General features: G+C 28.3%; 4 protein-coding genes across 6 annotated transcripts; 2 read left to right on the forward strand and 2 right to left on the reverse strand.

Moving 5' to 3' along the window:
* Nucleotides 1–1,551: 1,551 nt before the first annotated feature.
* Nucleotides 1,552–3,930, forward strand: LOC109601505 (lambda-crystallin). The gene is made up of 5 exons (XM_020017751.2): nt 1,552–1,680; nt 2,481–2,668; nt 2,975–3,158; nt 3,215–3,397; nt 3,456–3,930. The coding sequence occupies exons 1-5, from the start codon at nt 1,643–1,645 to the stop codon at nt 3,817–3,819; spliced, it is 957 nt and encodes a 318-aa protein (XP_019873310.1). The 5' UTR covers nt 1,552–1,642; the 3' UTR covers nt 3,820–3,930.
* A 1,593-nt stretch (nt 3,931–5,523) lies between these two features.
* Nucleotides 5,524–8,626, forward strand: LOC109601501 (acidic leucine-rich nuclear phosphoprotein 32 family member A). The gene is made up of 5 exons (XM_020017748.2): nt 5,524–5,716; nt 6,179–6,342; nt 6,630–6,842; nt 6,905–7,173; nt 7,234–8,626. The coding sequence occupies exons 1-5, from the start codon at nt 5,669–5,671 to the stop codon at nt 7,278–7,280; spliced, it is 741 nt and encodes a 246-aa protein (XP_019873307.1). The 5' UTR covers nt 5,524–5,668; the 3' UTR covers nt 7,281–8,626.
* Nucleotides 8,627–8,701: 75 nt separating this feature from the next.
* On the reverse strand, nt 8,702–11,609 carry LOC126264774 (carboxypeptidase N subunit 2-like). 2 transcript variants are annotated; one of them, XM_049964050.1, is made up of 3 exons: nt 11,453–11,609; nt 10,664–10,818; nt 8,702–10,444 (listed from the first exon to the last, which is right to left on the reverse strand). In XM_049964050.1, exon 3 carries the CDS (start codon nt 10,439–10,441, stop codon nt 8,759–8,761), a length of 1,683 nt encoding a protein of 560 aa, XP_049820007.1. In that variant the 5' UTR covers nt 10,442–10,444; nt 10,664–10,818; nt 11,453–11,609; the 3' UTR covers nt 8,702–8,758. The 2 variants fall into 2 exon arrangements, with proteins under 2 accessions (XP_049820007.1, XP_049820008.1); XM_049964051.1 differs by lacking the exon at nt 10,664–10,818.
* Nucleotides 11,610–11,753: 144 nt separating this feature from the next.
* Nucleotides 11,754–14,326, reverse strand: LOC109601504 (organic cation transporter 1). 2 transcript variants are annotated; one of them, XM_020017750.2, is made up of 8 exons: nt 13,767–14,326; nt 13,650–13,711; nt 13,428–13,590; nt 13,043–13,369; nt 12,658–12,882; nt 12,389–12,603; nt 12,153–12,340; nt 11,754–12,094 (listed from the first exon to the last, which is right to left on the reverse strand). In XM_020017750.2, the coding sequence occupies exons 1-8, from the start codon at nt 13,991–13,993 to the stop codon at nt 11,873–11,875; spliced, it is 1,629 nt and encodes a 542-aa protein (XP_019873309.1). In that variant the 5' UTR covers nt 13,994–14,326; the 3' UTR covers nt 11,754–11,872. The 2 variants fall into 2 exon arrangements, with proteins under 2 accessions (XP_019873309.1, XP_049820014.1); XM_049964057.1 differs by having other exon boundaries at nt 13,650–13,719; nt 13,767–13,904.
* Between the last annotated feature and the right edge of the window lie 1,561 nt (nt 14,327–15,887).

The following is a 15,887-nucleotide window of genomic DNA, read 5'->3' on the forward strand; positions in this document are numbered from 1 at the left end:
CATGATTTTGAGTTTTAAGAGTAAATATAGTATAATTAGTACAGAATTATAGTATAATATTCTAACATAATTGAAAAATACGGTAATTTTTATAAAAAAATCGTAAGAAGAAATTTTTAAATTAGATATTTTCTCTATAAACACATATTTTCATACTTTATAATTGAAAATAAAGTTTGTTTGTATACAGAATGGACCATAGTGTATACATGCAGGGACTATTTATTAATTTTTATGAAATTTGACATTAGGGACTCTTCTGCAATATCCCCGAAATTGGCTGATCACCTAGAAAACACCAGAGGAGCACGTATCGTCTCAGTTACGAAAACGCTTGGCAAATGCAAATTCATAAGCAACAACGATTGGAATGGGCAAAATTTTGTTCATTTGGCGAAAGAGTGGAAATCTGTACATTTCACAGATGAACAAAAAACTGGGCTGTATAATTTTGATTACCCAGCTAGACGAGGAGTTCCACGAAATCATTTAAGAATTGAACGATTTCCCCAATTTCAAGGGGGTATCCACAGGAGGTGTCTTTTTTTTTTATTGGGTCAAAGAGGGGAAAATCTACAAGACGCCTTCTGGTGGAAATCGAAGGCAGTGTCGGACTAACCGACTAAAAATGTTTACTGGAAAATTTTTTTTTCGAAAAATTTTTTCAATAAGTAACTTGATCGTAAGTCTATTTTAGTTCAAACTGGAAAATTTATATAGAAAATTTTTTATTAAATCACTTTTATATAATAGATAACATCTTTTTTTTGTAATAAACGTATTAACAATTATTATTTAATACTTAAATATGTGGTATATTATATTATTATTAGTATACTAATACTACTATTAAATATATGCAACTCGTTTTACTTTTATGTCAAATTAAGCCAGAGGTTACTTCGTATATTTGATTTGATGAGTTAAATTGATTCAGACAGTGTAATCCTAAATAGATTAATAGTTCACCATTTAATCGAACTAATATTTGTGCTTGTCTGATCGTATTGATTTTAAAATATCATGAGAGTTATGAATGATTTGCTAAATTAAAATATGAAATTCAATTAATTTTCTGTGAACAGTTTTTGATTATTTATTAATTTAATTTTCTAAAAGATTTATAGAAATCATAATCAAATGATTCCATTCACGGACCTCTGTCTGTCCATGTTGCATCATTCGAAAGATAAAGTTAATAACAAAAATTTATTCAAGATTAATAATAATTATATTAAATTAAATGACCACTTTTAAGATCTTAATTAAAAATTATACAAAAATTATGTCTGCAATTAAATTCACAATCAACTAAATGTGAATGTTTTAAGAGAAATTTAAATTTTATTTTTATTTTTACGTATGTTAAATACACAACTACCAGTTGTTTTAATTGAATTTGTTTATACATCGATGTTAATAAATTATGTAACTGTTTGTAAAAAGATTAAATCCAAATTATTATGTACAGAATCTTCTTGGTTATCTTTTTAAGTTTCGTAAATATTAAATCTAGAAATTTTCCTCGGCTGATCACGACGAATAGTCGGTTGGGATCGTTAATTTTTAGATATAAATAAATTGTAAGTGGCGGTCGGTTAAAACAGTTTTCTTAGATACATCAGCTTAACTTAACGTCACCATGTCGGGTTCCAATAGGAAAATTGGTATTGTAGGCAGGTAAGTGCATTATATGTAAATTTGTTTCTTTGTTTCTCAGCTAAAGTGTATAATTTTAAAACTTCGGCTTGTAATAACTCTTTTATTATAAAAATAATCCTAGTTTCCCTATAACATGTTTGTCAGTAAATAAATACTTATATCCACAAACAACTACTATTATGCTCCTAAATATTTTGCCATTACCATTACTTTATTATATTTATTAACTGTGATATTAAAGAATTTCTCTCCAACTATACTTTCGTTATGAACCTTATCTAAAGTAACTTTGTCAGTTGTTGGTTTATAATCTAACAAACATACTTTCACACTATTTACAATTTAAGGTCAGACACTTATAAGAAAACTACTCCAATTCCACTTGTAATAAATTCATTTATGAATTTATGTACACGTATGGTATTTGTCTATAATCATATTATTTAAGAAATTAGAATAATATAATTAATACAATTTTGTTAATATTTTTAATATATTATTTACAAATTAGATTAATATTAATTCCGAGTTTCAGAAATTTTTTATTTTTTATTTAAATTACAATTAGACATTTTACCAAAATATGTTTATGCAATTTTTATTTATTCATATTCATGTTACGTTAATATATTTTTAGACTTCCAGTTTTTTCTAGTTTTTTTTTCAACCGTTTTCCAAAGTATAATGTTAAAATTTGACATCGGTAATAAATACTAAATCTATTATTATGTTGTTGTTAAAATTTGTTGGGGTAAAATGTTGTATAAGTTAATTAACATTAGTAATAAGATATAAACTAAATAAAAATAATTTCGCAGCGGACTTATTGGCCGTTCATGGGCTATGCTCTTTGCCGGGGTAGGATACCAAGTTTATATTTACGATATCCTGCCAGAACAAATCGACAACGCTCTGAAGGATATTAAACAACAACTGGTGACCTTGGAAAAAGAAGGATTACTAAGGGGAACTTTGACTGCTGCACAGCAATACGAATGTATCAGAGGTAAATACAATAATCGATAATGTTAAATTGATGAACAATTATTTAATCTGCCTATTACTGGTAGTAAAGTCGCGTGATATTTTCAAGAGATACCATGCGACTTAATTTTTTGACCCGGAATCCATTATCTTAATATTTAATATAAAATAAACAGAAATCTCTTGAATTTTAATTAAAATTCTATTTACGTCATTTATTTTATCATTTGTAGAATTATATCATAACACGAATAAATATTGAAAATAATCACTTTAAGATAAAATATTTATTGGTTATTGTTCAGCATACTTAAGCATTTTATCACAGGTACTACAAAATTGGAAGAAGCTGTTAGAGATGCGGTGCTTGTCCAAGAATGCGTTCCAGAAAATCTTGAACTCAAACGTAAAGTATGGAAAAACGTTGATGATGTTGCTACTCCAAACACAATTTTCTCCAGTTCCACCTCTACATTCTTGCCATCATTGTTCAGTGACCACTTGAAACACAAGTAATAACAAAAAACTTTTTATTATTTATACGTAAATTAAACTTTATTATTTTTAGAAAGAACATAATTGTCAGCCATCCGGTAAATCCTCCTTATTACGTACCACTGACTGAAATTGTGCCAGCCCCTTGGACTGATTTGGCCGTAGCTAAGAAGACTCGTGCCATTATGGAGGAAATCGGCCAAACTCCAGTTTCTTTGGCCAAAGAAGTTCCCGGATTTGCGGTGAACAGAATACAGTAAGCATTGAATAAGTTACAATCTCCAAACATAACATAATCCAATTCTATTTCTCAGATATGCCATTTTGAATGAAACATGGAACTTGGTTACGTCGGGAGTGCTGGATGTAAAGGACGTTGACAAAGTAATGTCGGACGGTCTTGGAATGAGGTACGCGTTCCTTGGAACCCTCGAAACAACCCACTTGAACGCCGAAGGTTACGTGGACTACTGCAAAAGGTACGCCAACACAATCTACTCAGTCAGCCAAGATTTCGCACCACTTCAAAAATGGGAAGGCCCCCATGTTCAAGAGATCGCCAAACAGTTGGAGAATTTGGTGCCACTTAACAGATTGCAGGAGAGGAGGAACTGGAGAGATCTGTGTCTGACAAAGCTGAGCCAGCTTAAGAAGGAGCTAAATGCAAGGTGGAAGTGAATATTGTTGTGTATGTTGTGAATCACGTTAAATTGCCAATGTTAAAAGATTTTAATACAAACTTTAATATTCATGTAATATTATAAATTATTAAAAATATTTTAATATAAAGTGTGTATTATTGAATCATTCGAAGAATGTTTTGAATTAAGTTGTTGAAAAGAAGAAATTTAGATATATACATATACAATAATGGCTATGGAACTAACACACGTTGCTATTTATTGTTAATTAGAAAATGCATACCACATATTTTGTTGTTTGTTTACTTTTTACGTAAATCAAAATAATTTTTACTTAAATTAATTCTTAAACAAAATAAATACTCCAAACGCACATCTCTAACTAAATGCAATCAAAATATTTTATATTATATTTAAACACTAAACAAAAGTTCAATATGGCTGGTCGTAGAAGTACATACATTTAAAAAATAAGTATTGTAAAAAAATTATCAATTTGCCTGCTACAAACAGGGAGGTATAGATTCAACGATTCAACATGATCAATTTTTGAACAATTTTGGAAGCACTCTTAGGTTAATCATCATGCGTACAAATCCTGTAACTGGAAATTCATCTTTGACTAATGATTCCATTACATGTCCTTTGGTGTCTGAATTCATGAAATGGTTCATTTTACCAATAATTTTTTGTAATTGTCCTATACTATGCCAAAGGAAAGAGACCCCAAAGAATAATATTTACTTGGACGTATTGCTTACCTTATCACATGACAGAATCCTTCAGCAAAATTCTGGAGGATATTTAATATATTTCTGAGTAAACTTCATATACGAAGTGAATTAATTATTCAATAAATTAATATAAATGTTTAATTTTAATTTTGGTGCTACTTTTCTAGCCAAAACTGTTTATATTTATAAAGATCCTAAAAAATCTTTTTTCAATTAAAAAAATTAAAAAAGATAAGTATAGTAATAATTATTATTTACTAATTAGTAAAGATATTTTACTACAGTTGTTAATATGTCAAAATATATTTGAAGTATGAAAATGTTTTCAATTGTTATGAAATTGCTATGCAGGTATGTGGACGCCTTATGAAATTTTATTTTAATTAAGTAATTGTTAAACCAAATAAAAATATTTAGCTTTTGTCCCTGATTTAGTATTGAATTTTCAAATTTGAATTTGAATAACATTAATATAGTGAATAACATTTAAAAATTAGTGAGAAGAATTCAAATTAAAATAAGTTTTGTGAATACTTACTTTGTGTAAGTCACCAAATTATTTGGTGATTATTAATAATTAAATTTAATTAATGGAAATAAAAACATGATGCTATTATTGAGAATATTATTTAGTTTTACAGTCTTATAATCATTATTGTCCCGCGCATATATGAACCCGTTTTTATAGCCGCGTAAACTGCGGCGAACTCGAATACAAATCTGACAATTTGAAAATTCCCGCCACACTTAAATTTTGCTTTTCCTCTCTTTTACCAAAATTAAAGCCGTTCCATAACTAAATACAATGTCGATATAATTAAAGAAATTATTTCATGCGAATTTGAAACGATTTGGTGCTGTAAAATTAATTTAAACAATGTTCAGAAAAGCGGTTGAAACCTAACCTAGACGCGTCCCGGGCCGCTGATTGGTCGAAAAATCTCCCGCCACCAGTTCCATAATGTTATTGTAGGTACCCCTCTAGTGGTACATTGAATCGCCGTAAACGCCGTGTGGCTAATCGATGAGTTTGTTCTGTCTTCGCGGTTCGAGTTTGCAAGCTTACCGTGGCAGCGAGGTTACGTTTTCGGATTTATTCTTTATCCGTATAGATTTTGTGGTGTTCGCGTCGATTGCGAGTAAAACGTTGGGATGGAGAAGCGCGTTGAATTAGAGAAAAGGGGAAGGAATCCCGAGGATGTAAGTAGTCGTGTTTCTCTGTTGTTGTTGTTAATATTGAGAGGTGTCGACATTTTTTTACATGTGCGGATTGTTTTTTGACTAAACCGGCCACTTGTGCGATTTGATACTGATTGTGGCCGATCTTTATGCACATCTCCGCACTTGCCATGGAGGAATATGCACGCGCTAAACGATATATTAACATAAAAGCTCAACCATTTGCTTTTGAAATTTTTAAATTTTCTGAGTAATATTTCTGTATTTTTACCATAATATATTGATAATTCAGCCTGTTTGAGCATTTTTATGCTGTTTTTCACGCTAATGCAACAATACGCCAAATATCCACCTTTCATCAACCATAAAGGAGTACCACCATATTAAATATCACTATTGCATTTTATTTGATATATCAAATATTTGGTTATTCTACAATCTACAATTTTTCCTTTTTTTACTTATTATAATTTTTATTTTCAGATCAAAGAACTTAATTTGGATAATTCTCGAAGCACATCTATTGTGGGATTAACAGATGAATTCTCCAACTTGGAAAGTTTGTCCCTTATTAATGTTGGCCTCACCTCCCTCAAAGGATTTCCAAAATTACCTAACCTCAAGAAATTAGAATTGAGTGATAACAGGTGGGTGTAATATATTTTATAGAGTTCATTGTGTAATTTTTATTTAGGAGTTTTTGTGGAATTATTTTGACTATGAATTGAGTTTTATAATATATAATCTTAAACACTGTTTTGTATTAGGTTTGAACAATAAAATATGTTTATAAATATTGAATCATAAAATTCATCATTTGAAATACTTGTTTATTATTGTTTCCAACTTATCACTTTGTATATATGTAGTTATGTAAAATGCATAAACATAATTAAATTCACTTAAGTGAAGAACTAACAAATGTACATTTCAGGATAAACAATGGGTTGAATCTGTTGGAAACAAGCCCAAAATTAACGCATCTGAATTTAAGTGGAAACAAGATCAGGGATTTGGACACCTTGGAACCATTAAAAAATTTCAAAAATTTGAAGAACTTAGATCTCTTTAATAATGAAGTTACAACGGTTGACAGTTACAGAGAAAAAATTTTTAAAATGATACCAAATCTTAAGTACTTAGATGGGTAAGTTTAGATGAAGTTAATATTTCAATAAACATGTCTTAATCATGAATGTGTATCAACAGCTATGATGCAGAAGATAAGGAGGCGGATGACAGTGATGCAGAGGAGGAAGTCAACGGAAACGAGGACGATACTGACGAAGAAGGTACCTCCGATGATGATGATGATCTGGATGTCAGTGTAGGATTAAGGGCTGTGTATTCTGAAAATCTCGATGAGATGTCTGATGAGGGTGATTATGAGGCCGTAGAGGAAGAGGAATATGATGATGTTATTGAGGAGGAGGAAGAGGAAGATGATGGCTCTGAAGATGACGCACAGTCACCAAACGGTAAGGTTTTATTTAGTTTTGCGTGATTATAAAGTTAATTTGTTTATTGTATTGTTGCAGTCTCAAGAGGTAAGAAGCGAAAACTGGAAGATGGTGAAGAAAATTAAAGTGTTGCAAATTAGTGATATGAATATTATGAACTTTAATGACCAATGATTGTGTCTCCAACAAGGTGAGAAGAGACTATATCCCTGGCTGTGGTTTCATACTTTACAAACATCAAATTATTGTTGGTGTAAAATATAATAATAAATTACTAAATTACATATTCTAAATTTCGAAAATTCAATTTATAACAGTGTTATTATTATTGTAAAGTATCCCTCTTAGCAGCCAGTTATTGTTAATGTAAGTCAATGATGGAATAATATATTTTGTACAGGAACTTAATGTTCCCCTATAGATATGTCATAGTAGTTTAGAGTGTTTACATAGCTAAGTTATTTGTTTTTATTTTTTATGTTATCTCCTTCAAAATATACATTCTTACATAGACTTTCATCCACTTCTTTTGGGGCATTAAATATGGATTTGGAGTTCTAACACTAATTTAAAAGTCTGCTGATTGATATATTTTTAAGAAACAGTACAAAATGTAAATTTTTATATTAAAATTACAAGAAAAATATAGGAAATCAGATATTTAAATACCCCTTGAGGAGTTTTATCAAAATATATTACTAATTGGGGAATGGCTATGGCATTTTTATTTTTAAAACTGTTTATTTAGACAGAACAAGATAGCAAGTCATGTACAATAAGTTTTTAAAAATGACTGACAATTTTTCAGAATTTTTAACTTGATTAGAAATAAATATTTGTTTTTAATATATGTGAATAAATTTATTTTCGTATGGTAATAAATAGGTTTAGATGTCTTATTTTTCATTTAAAATTTATAAATAATTTATTTAATGTGAATTTTATAAAAATCAAAATTATTGTAAATATGTATTCTACCTCTGCTGACTGTTATGTTTAAGAAATTATAGCAGTTTTATTACTATGTTTAAAGTTTGTTGAACATCACATCAAATTTAATGCTGAATTCCTTAATTAATAGTATTTGTTATAAATTTATTAAAAATCTATTCTCAGATTTTAGAATATTAGTTGTAGATCAATCATTCAATATTGTTAGTGGAGTATGCTATATTGTGTAATGTATTTTACTGTATATGACAAAATAATTTGCATTCTCTTGTACTTTCAGTTATAATACACATTTTTAGTAAAATTTGATTATTTTTTACTTTTATAGCCAAATTTAAGAGATATGTCACATAAAATTAAAATTTCGGTTGGTATATAAGGTTCTTTCAAATAAAATTTTGTTTTTTCTTAAGAAATATAATGTAGCATATATCGAAATTATATGTAAACAATATGAACTATTATACAATAAATCCACAGGTGGAAATTCCAACAAATCTAATAAACTAAAATAAAAATACTTCTAAATTCTTTATTTGAATTGAAAAGGTACATCCTTCATTAATTAGGGGCTACAAAATAAAAAAGACGATCAATTCTGATAAATAATTAAATATTTTCAAATTAGGTAAGTATAAAGCACTGGAATTATCTACATCAACTGAATTTCGTCTTTTAATAACCCGTTATTTTTACGGCATACCCCGTATGCCAAAATTACTATTATAAGTAACATTAAAATTGCCAAGATACTCATAAAAGATATTGACAATATGTCATTAGATGATACGAAATTTGAGTGCGTTTGAATTGTAAAGTTAGGATAAGTCTGTGGGAGTAATCCATTGTAAGCTTTTGAAGTTTCATTATACTGAACGTTTAGAGACGGAAATTTAAATGATTGTAAATACTTATAAAACTGTGTATTTATGAACTCCGAATTAAAAAATTTATACAAGACAGTTTCATTGAATAAAAGGGTTGGAGGTTTAATAGTAGTGATGTTTGTAACTCTGCCAGGAATTGTAATTTGTTTAACTGTACTCATTGTTGATATTGTGGTAACAGTGTCATTTTTTAAACAAGCAATACCTCTTACATTATTTGTTAAGAAGCTTGTACCACGTATTAGAGATATGTTTTTAGCTTGCAAAAATAGTAATATTTGTACCAGTTTTTTACATAAGAAAGTGTTACCTTCAATAGTAAGGTTTTTTAGTTTGGGGTGATAAGTCAACATGGAGGTAATACTGAAATCTGAAATTCGGTTATTTTTAAAATTCAATTCTTGTAGACTTACCAAACTGTGAAGAGTACTTTGATGAAGATCTGTAAGGTTATTGTAACTTAAATTTAATTTTACTAATTTTTTGAGGCTATCGAAATATCCATATTCTAACGCACTCAAACCATTAAAAGATATGTCTAAAATTTCCAAATTTTCTAAATCTTTGAAACAATTCAATGGTAGTGAAGTAATTTTATTATTATTAATTTTCAGAGTAGTAAGTGCTTTAAGATTAAAAAATGCGTCTGTTTCAATAGTTTTGATAACATTGAAACTTAAGTCTATGTAAAGCAACGTGATTGTAAACATACCCTTTTTCACTGTTGCTAAATAATTTTTTGTTACTACTAATTTTGTTGTGCTTGAAAGGCCTTTAATGTCAAATAAAGAATTAGAGTTAGCGTACAAATTGTTAACTTTTAGAGGACCTAAAGTTTTAAGAGAATTCTTTGTAACACTCAGTACATTTAACTTAGGTTGAGATTTTAAAATATTTTCTGAAAATGTCACTATTTTGTTATTGTCTATATATAATGTTTCTAAAGTTGTTAGTCCGGAAAACGCTTGTTCGTGCACTTTCACAATCTTGTTATTGCTGAGATTTAACACTTTTAATGCAGGGAGAGCATTAAATACGCCAACAGTCACCTCCGTGATTTCATTTCCTTGGATATATAGTTCAGTTAATTTATTCATTTGGTTGAAACAGCCTGGAGTAATAGTTTTCAAATGTATGTTGTTCATTTTTAAGTTCACCACAGAAAGAAACTTTTGAAAATAAAGGGGTACCACCGTTGTTAAAGTAGTCTTTTCCAAATTCAAATACCATGGATAATTTCCTCTAGTTTTTACTGCGTAATTCAAAAATGTTTGTTTCGTGTCGACTGTGCAGGTAATTGTAATCACGTTAATAGTATTAACTGCTGGAATATATTTACCTCCTACCAGTTTCATTGTAGTTATTTTTATTGGTGTTAGTTTGTCTGTACAAGCAGAACTTGCATTGTTTACTGCAATGATTAATAACAGTAAATTTATTATCTTCATGACCTAAAAACACAATTTAAAATTAAAATGATAATAAAATATGTTATTTTTATTATAATAAAACTTTATTATGCTCCAAATGTTTGTTATTAATTATGGGTATTACAGATTAATACAAATTTCATATACACGTATATGAGTTTATTATGAAATAAATTTGTGTCGTAATACGTAGAAAATATTCTTTAAATTTTTTGTGAATTAATAAGTGCAGAAATTTACCTTAAACTTTATATGCTATAAATAGAAGATAAGTATGAACAGACACACAGGAGTGAGTATAAACCCAATTCGATAATTAGTTGACAACTGAAAGAGCATCCCATTTAAATTTTGATAGTAGGAAAAGCAGGAAGTGTTGGGTAGTGAATATATCTCTGAAATATTGAAATATATATATTTTTGTCTTTTGGTTTTTCCATTCAACATTATAAATAAAACAATTTATATTGATAAATATTTCGATAGATTCTTTTTTGATTATACTTTTGTTTTAACTGATTTTAAAAATAAATAAATAATTGCCAAATTTCATTCTGAAAGTCATAACTGTTTAAAAAATATTATCTATTTATTTTTTATTTTTTTGTGTTTAAGAAATTACAGCAATTTTATTACTATGTTCAAAGTTTAATGAACATGAATTCCTTAATTCATAACAATTTTTGTAAAAAATCTATTCTCAGATTTGTTTGCAGTATAATCAGAACTAGCATTGCTATGTTATTTTACATTAAAAAAATTAATCATTTAAATGTTTGTTAATAATTATAGAATCTAGACAAATTTCAATAAATACATTTCTAAGTATCAATTAATAAATGACATATAATATAACTTAAAATTTAAATATTAAGGATATGTGTTATTTTACTTTATAACCAAAAGTTTAAATAGTCCCAAAGTAATTAATTATGAGTGGATAAGAATAATATGTATATAATTAAGTAAAGAAATATGTATAAAATATTATTTTCATTATGGAATCAATAACCATAAAAAATAATTTACCTTAAACTTTATGTCCCATAAATGGAAACACGATATGAACAGACACACTTTGCGAGTGTGAACACAATTTGGTAATTAGTTGATATCTGAAAGTGTATCTCAATTAAATATTAATAGAATTAAAAACAGGAAGTGTGGAGCAGTGGTATATCTCTGAAATATGGAAATGGGAATTTTTCCGGTATGCTTCAATATAGAAGTATTTGAGTATATAGATAATAAAAAAATATGAAGGATTTGTCCATACAGAGATACTATTCTTGTTTTTTTCTTTCAACGTGTTAAAATAAGACGATCAAAATTGAAAAATATTTCGATAGATTATTTTTGTAACCATAATTTTTTTCATATCATTCTTAAATGGTATAGGTTATATAATATTGTGATCTTATTAAAAAATATTACTGGTACATTACTACATTATAGTTCATTTATTAGATGTGAATTATTATCTGAAGTTAAATTCGTTTTGACTTGACGGAATGTATAAAACTTCTGTTTATCAATAACTTCTTCAACATCTTGAATTGTTTCAGGTAATTTATTATTGAGAGTTTCAGGCAGACCAAAGGTGAAAATTGTTCCAGCTAAACATAAGCACGTAATCACAAAAAATGGTATTCTTACATCCATCGTTGTGCCCTAAAAAATAAAATATTTCCATTACCAGCACACGTCTGCATGTTATAGTTTCCTTTACCAAGTATATTACAGAAGGAGCTAGTATAGAAGCTCCATTTCCCGCCAAAAAACCAATGGATGAACCACTTTGTCTCATGTTAGTAGGATAAATCTCTAGAGTATGCAAAGTAGTACAGTAGTAACATATGCATATTGTAACTTTCATTAAAATGGCTATAATCGTGACCAATAGGGAATACTTAGAATCTAAAACAACATCTTGAAATGACCGTTGGACTGGTTAATATTTCTCACCAAGAACAATTATTGCCAATAGTAAACAACCAATCCCTGTAATTACAAATGAAATAATTCTTGACAATTTTCTACCTAAAAAGTCTGAAGCATATTTCCCAATTGCGTAACCCGGCAATTCAGCCAAACATTGCCAGAAGAAATTCATGTAGGGGTTACCCCGCAAGTTGGTAGCATTTAAATACAAAATAACATATACCAAGTTGTAGCAAGCCCTAAAATTATGTTTCATTTCAAATTGCTTGAAGTAGAAAGGAAATTACTCATACCAAGCGACAATGGATGTAATTGTAATTTTCGCAATAGTTTTATTTTTAAATAAGTGAAATATATTAGATGAAGTGCCTTGATCTAATTTTTTGAAGCTACGAAGGTTTGATACTAATTCCGGCGAAAGAGAAGTTTTATTTATTTTACGTATCTCGTTCAGCTGTTTTAGAGCTCTGTCGATTTTACCTTTATTGGCTAACCATCTGGGAGATTCAATCATGTATCTGAAAATATATTTTTTGATAGCAGAACATTAATTTTTTTTTGAAAAATTTAGTTCTCCAGCTTTATGTTCTCATACATATAAGTACATAAGAGCTTAAAATATTTATAAAAACACAAAAGTTGAAGATGCGCATTCGCCATAATTGGATATGTACTAACCCTCGGAAAAAATAAAACCCAGTCAGAGGTACAGAGGAAAATATTAAAACAGGAATCCAGCGTTTAAAAAACCAATACACCAATGGTAACATACATATTCCTGTAGTCCACGCGATGCATTGCACAAAAGACATCACAGATCTATTTTCGATTTTCGTAGTTTCAAACCCAATAATGAGAACCGCTTGAAATCCATTATTAGAAGATAAACTTCCAATAACTAAGGATATTAAGAATAGTGGATAGTAACTACTGGTAAAAATCATCGATAGACGTCCAAGTAATAGTGTGGTTAAAGAAATGTAGAATACTGATCTCCTACCAAATCTAAAAGATTTGATTTGAGAAAGATTTAAATTAAGTAGTCAATTAATTTGTAACTTACTTGTCTCCCACATAACCAAAAATAAAAGTGCCCAAAATTTCACCCACACGACTCAATTCAAAAGCATGTGTTACTTTCATGTTGTCTTCACATACCCAATTTTCCTTGGAGGGTATCGTCTCTTCAAACCAAGTTGTATCGTATTCAAACCCATTCTGACAACCTTAATAACAAAGTTTTAATTATTATTTAATCATGTTTGATAATTATCCAATTTTTTACTTATTGTTGTATTGTTGGGGCCGTATATTAAACAGGATTCATATTTATTTTTCTCCGAGTTCCTGAAATTCTATTTTAACTAATCGATAATGGTTAATTAAAACTGAACGAACTTACCATGGAATATGTTTAATTTTCCATTCATTATTAGTATAATTGGTTTTATCAATTCCTGGAACTGCGCACCAAACGTCGGGAACTGCCAGCAATAAAACATAACTAAAATACGTCATAGAAGCCAAAACTACAAAAACGACATTGTACTTGTAATTATAATATTTTTGAAATTGCCCATCATTATTAACTTCAAACAATATTTCATCATAAGTGATACTTCCTTTCATATTTAACAATACGTATTGATCCCAAGTATTTATCTGTTCGTTAACGGATGTGCATTTTGTAGTTTATCGACTTATGTTAATAGAGATAGTTTTGAAGTAATATTCTTATACATTAATACATCAATATGTATTGTATTTGTTATTTGTCATTAATGTATTCCGCAGTCAAGTTTATATAAATGTAGCTAGAATCTTGGCAACAATTAAAAATATAATTAAATTTTGTATTTCTCTTCAAATTCCCAATCCAAATGATTTGTTGCAATCTGGAAAGCCAACTGTCGAATGAAGATACACCCGATAACACGTTGTTACAAATTAAACCACAACCAGAGTCGCTCTAAAATTTCATGTATTAAAGTTATAAAAATCTATAGTTTTTACCTTACTAATTCCTACTTTTCTTCGGCACACACTGTTTCATACTGCAACTGCATGTAAAATGCCGTTCTATAAACTACTTCACGAAACATATTGACGTAACCAAATGATAATTCGTTTGGTGCTTGAGATTTTTGTATAAGGCAACGAATCATTTACTATGTAATCTTATACAATATTATCACCTTCGTGTTATCCAGCTCAATACAGTGCATTTAGGTCCTGATTTAATATATTATAACTGGTTACATCTAGGGTCATTGGTCGTGGATGCTTTTAATCTCCAAGGACTATTTGAAACAATTTTATTTAATACTGTGACTAATTGACCGAAGACATCTCCTAATATATATTTTATATATATATATATATATATATATATATATATATATATATATATAATTTAATTATATTTAAGTATTTTAGTTATTTTAATTATTTTTTACTTTTATATTCAAATTTAAAAAGGAAGAAAAATTAAAATTTTGGTTGAGACATGCAGTTCATTCTAATAAATTAGTTTGTAAACTGTAAATGTAAATGTAAAAACGAAAATAAAAATTCTTTTAATTCCTTTATTTAAATATAAAGTAATTAAATATTTTATAAATTGGATTAATATGAAATTTATTTATTTTTATTCACACGACATGCCCCACATGCTAAAATGATTATTGTAAGGAACATTAAAATTGCCAACTTTCATAAAAGATATTGTCAATATGTCATCAGATGATTCGAAATCTGAGTGTGTTTGAATTGTAAAATTAGAATAAGTCTGATGGTGTAACTCAGAATTAATGGCTTGGAGATTTAATAGTAGTGATGTTTGTAACTTTGCCAGAATTCGTACTTTTTTTTTAATTATGCTCATTGTTAATATAGTAGTTGTGGTGACAACTTTTAAAGAAGAAATACCTCTTTCATTATTTGGTAAGAAACTTGTTCCAGATATCAGTGATTAAAAATTTGATCCTTTTAGACTCATCCAAATATTTTCAAATTAGGTAAGTATAAAGCATGAAATTATCTGTATCAATTGCATTTTTTTCATTCAATACTCCTTTATTTTTATATTTTAACATATCCCGTATGGCAAAATGACTATTATAAGTGATATTAAAATTAACAAGATACACATACAATTGTAAAATTGTCAACAATTTTTTGAGATCATCGAAATATAAAAATATATAATATAAGGGAGAAGTAATTTTATTACCTTAAAGACCTTTAATGTCATTTAAAGAACTAGAATCAGCTTTTAGAGGATGTAATTATTTAATTTCAAATTCTTTGTAACAGTCAGTACTTCTAACTTAAGTTGAAATTCTAAAATATATTCTGAAAACCTTTCAATTTTGTTTTGTCCATATACAATGTTTTGAAAGATATTATTAGTCCAGAAAACGCCTGTTCGTGCATTTTGACAATCTTGTTAATAATTAGGGGTAGTATAGATCTAGTCAAACTTCAATAAAAATAAATTTAAGCTTATTATTAAATAATAACA

The sequence above is a fragment of the Aethina tumida genome, chromosome 3, assembly GCF_024364675.1.
Source record: "Aethina tumida isolate Nest 87 chromosome 3, icAetTumi1.1, whole genome shotgun sequence".
Classification (NCBI taxonomy): Eukaryota; Metazoa; Arthropoda; class Insecta; order Coleoptera; family Nitidulidae; genus Aethina; species Aethina tumida.

Coding starts and splice junctions, on each gene's coding strand:
- LOC109601505 (XM_020017751.2), top strand. CDS start 1,643: ATGTCGGGTTCCAATAGGAAAATTGGTATTGTAGGCAG. Junction 2,669..2,974: donor GCAATACGAATGTATCAGAG/GTAAATACAATA, acceptor ATTTTATCACAG/GTACTACAAAATTGGAAGAA. Junction 3,398..3,455: donor TTTGCGGTGAACAGAATACA/GTAAGCATTGAA, acceptor TCTATTTCTCAG/ATATGCCATTTTGAATGAAA.
- LOC109601501 (XM_020017748.2), top strand. CDS start 5,669: ATGGAGAAGCGCGTTGAATTAGAGAAAAGGGGAAGGAATCCCGAGGAT. Junction 5,717..6,178: donor GGGGAAGGAATCCCGAGGAT/GTAAGTAGTCGT, acceptor TTTTATTTTCAG/ATCAAAGAACTTAATTTGGA. Junction 6,843..6,904: donor AATCTTAAGTACTTAGATGG/GTAAGTTTAGAT, acceptor GTGTATCAACAG/CTATGATGCAGAAGATAAGG.
- LOC126264774 (XM_049964051.1), bottom strand. CDS start 10,441: ATGAAGATAATAAATTTACTGTTATTAATCATTGCAGTAAACAATGCA.
- LOC109601504 (XM_020017750.2), bottom strand. CDS start 13,993: ATGAAAGGAAGTATCACTTATGATGAAATATTGTTTGAAGTTAATAAT. Junction 13,712..13,766: donor AAAATTAAACATATTCCATG/GTAAGTTCGTTC, acceptor ATAGAATTTCAG/GAACTCGGAGAAAAATAAAT. Junction 13,591..13,649: donor CCCCAACAATACAACAATAA/GTAAAAAATTGG, acceptor TTTGTTATTAAG/GTTGTCAGAATGGGTTTGAA.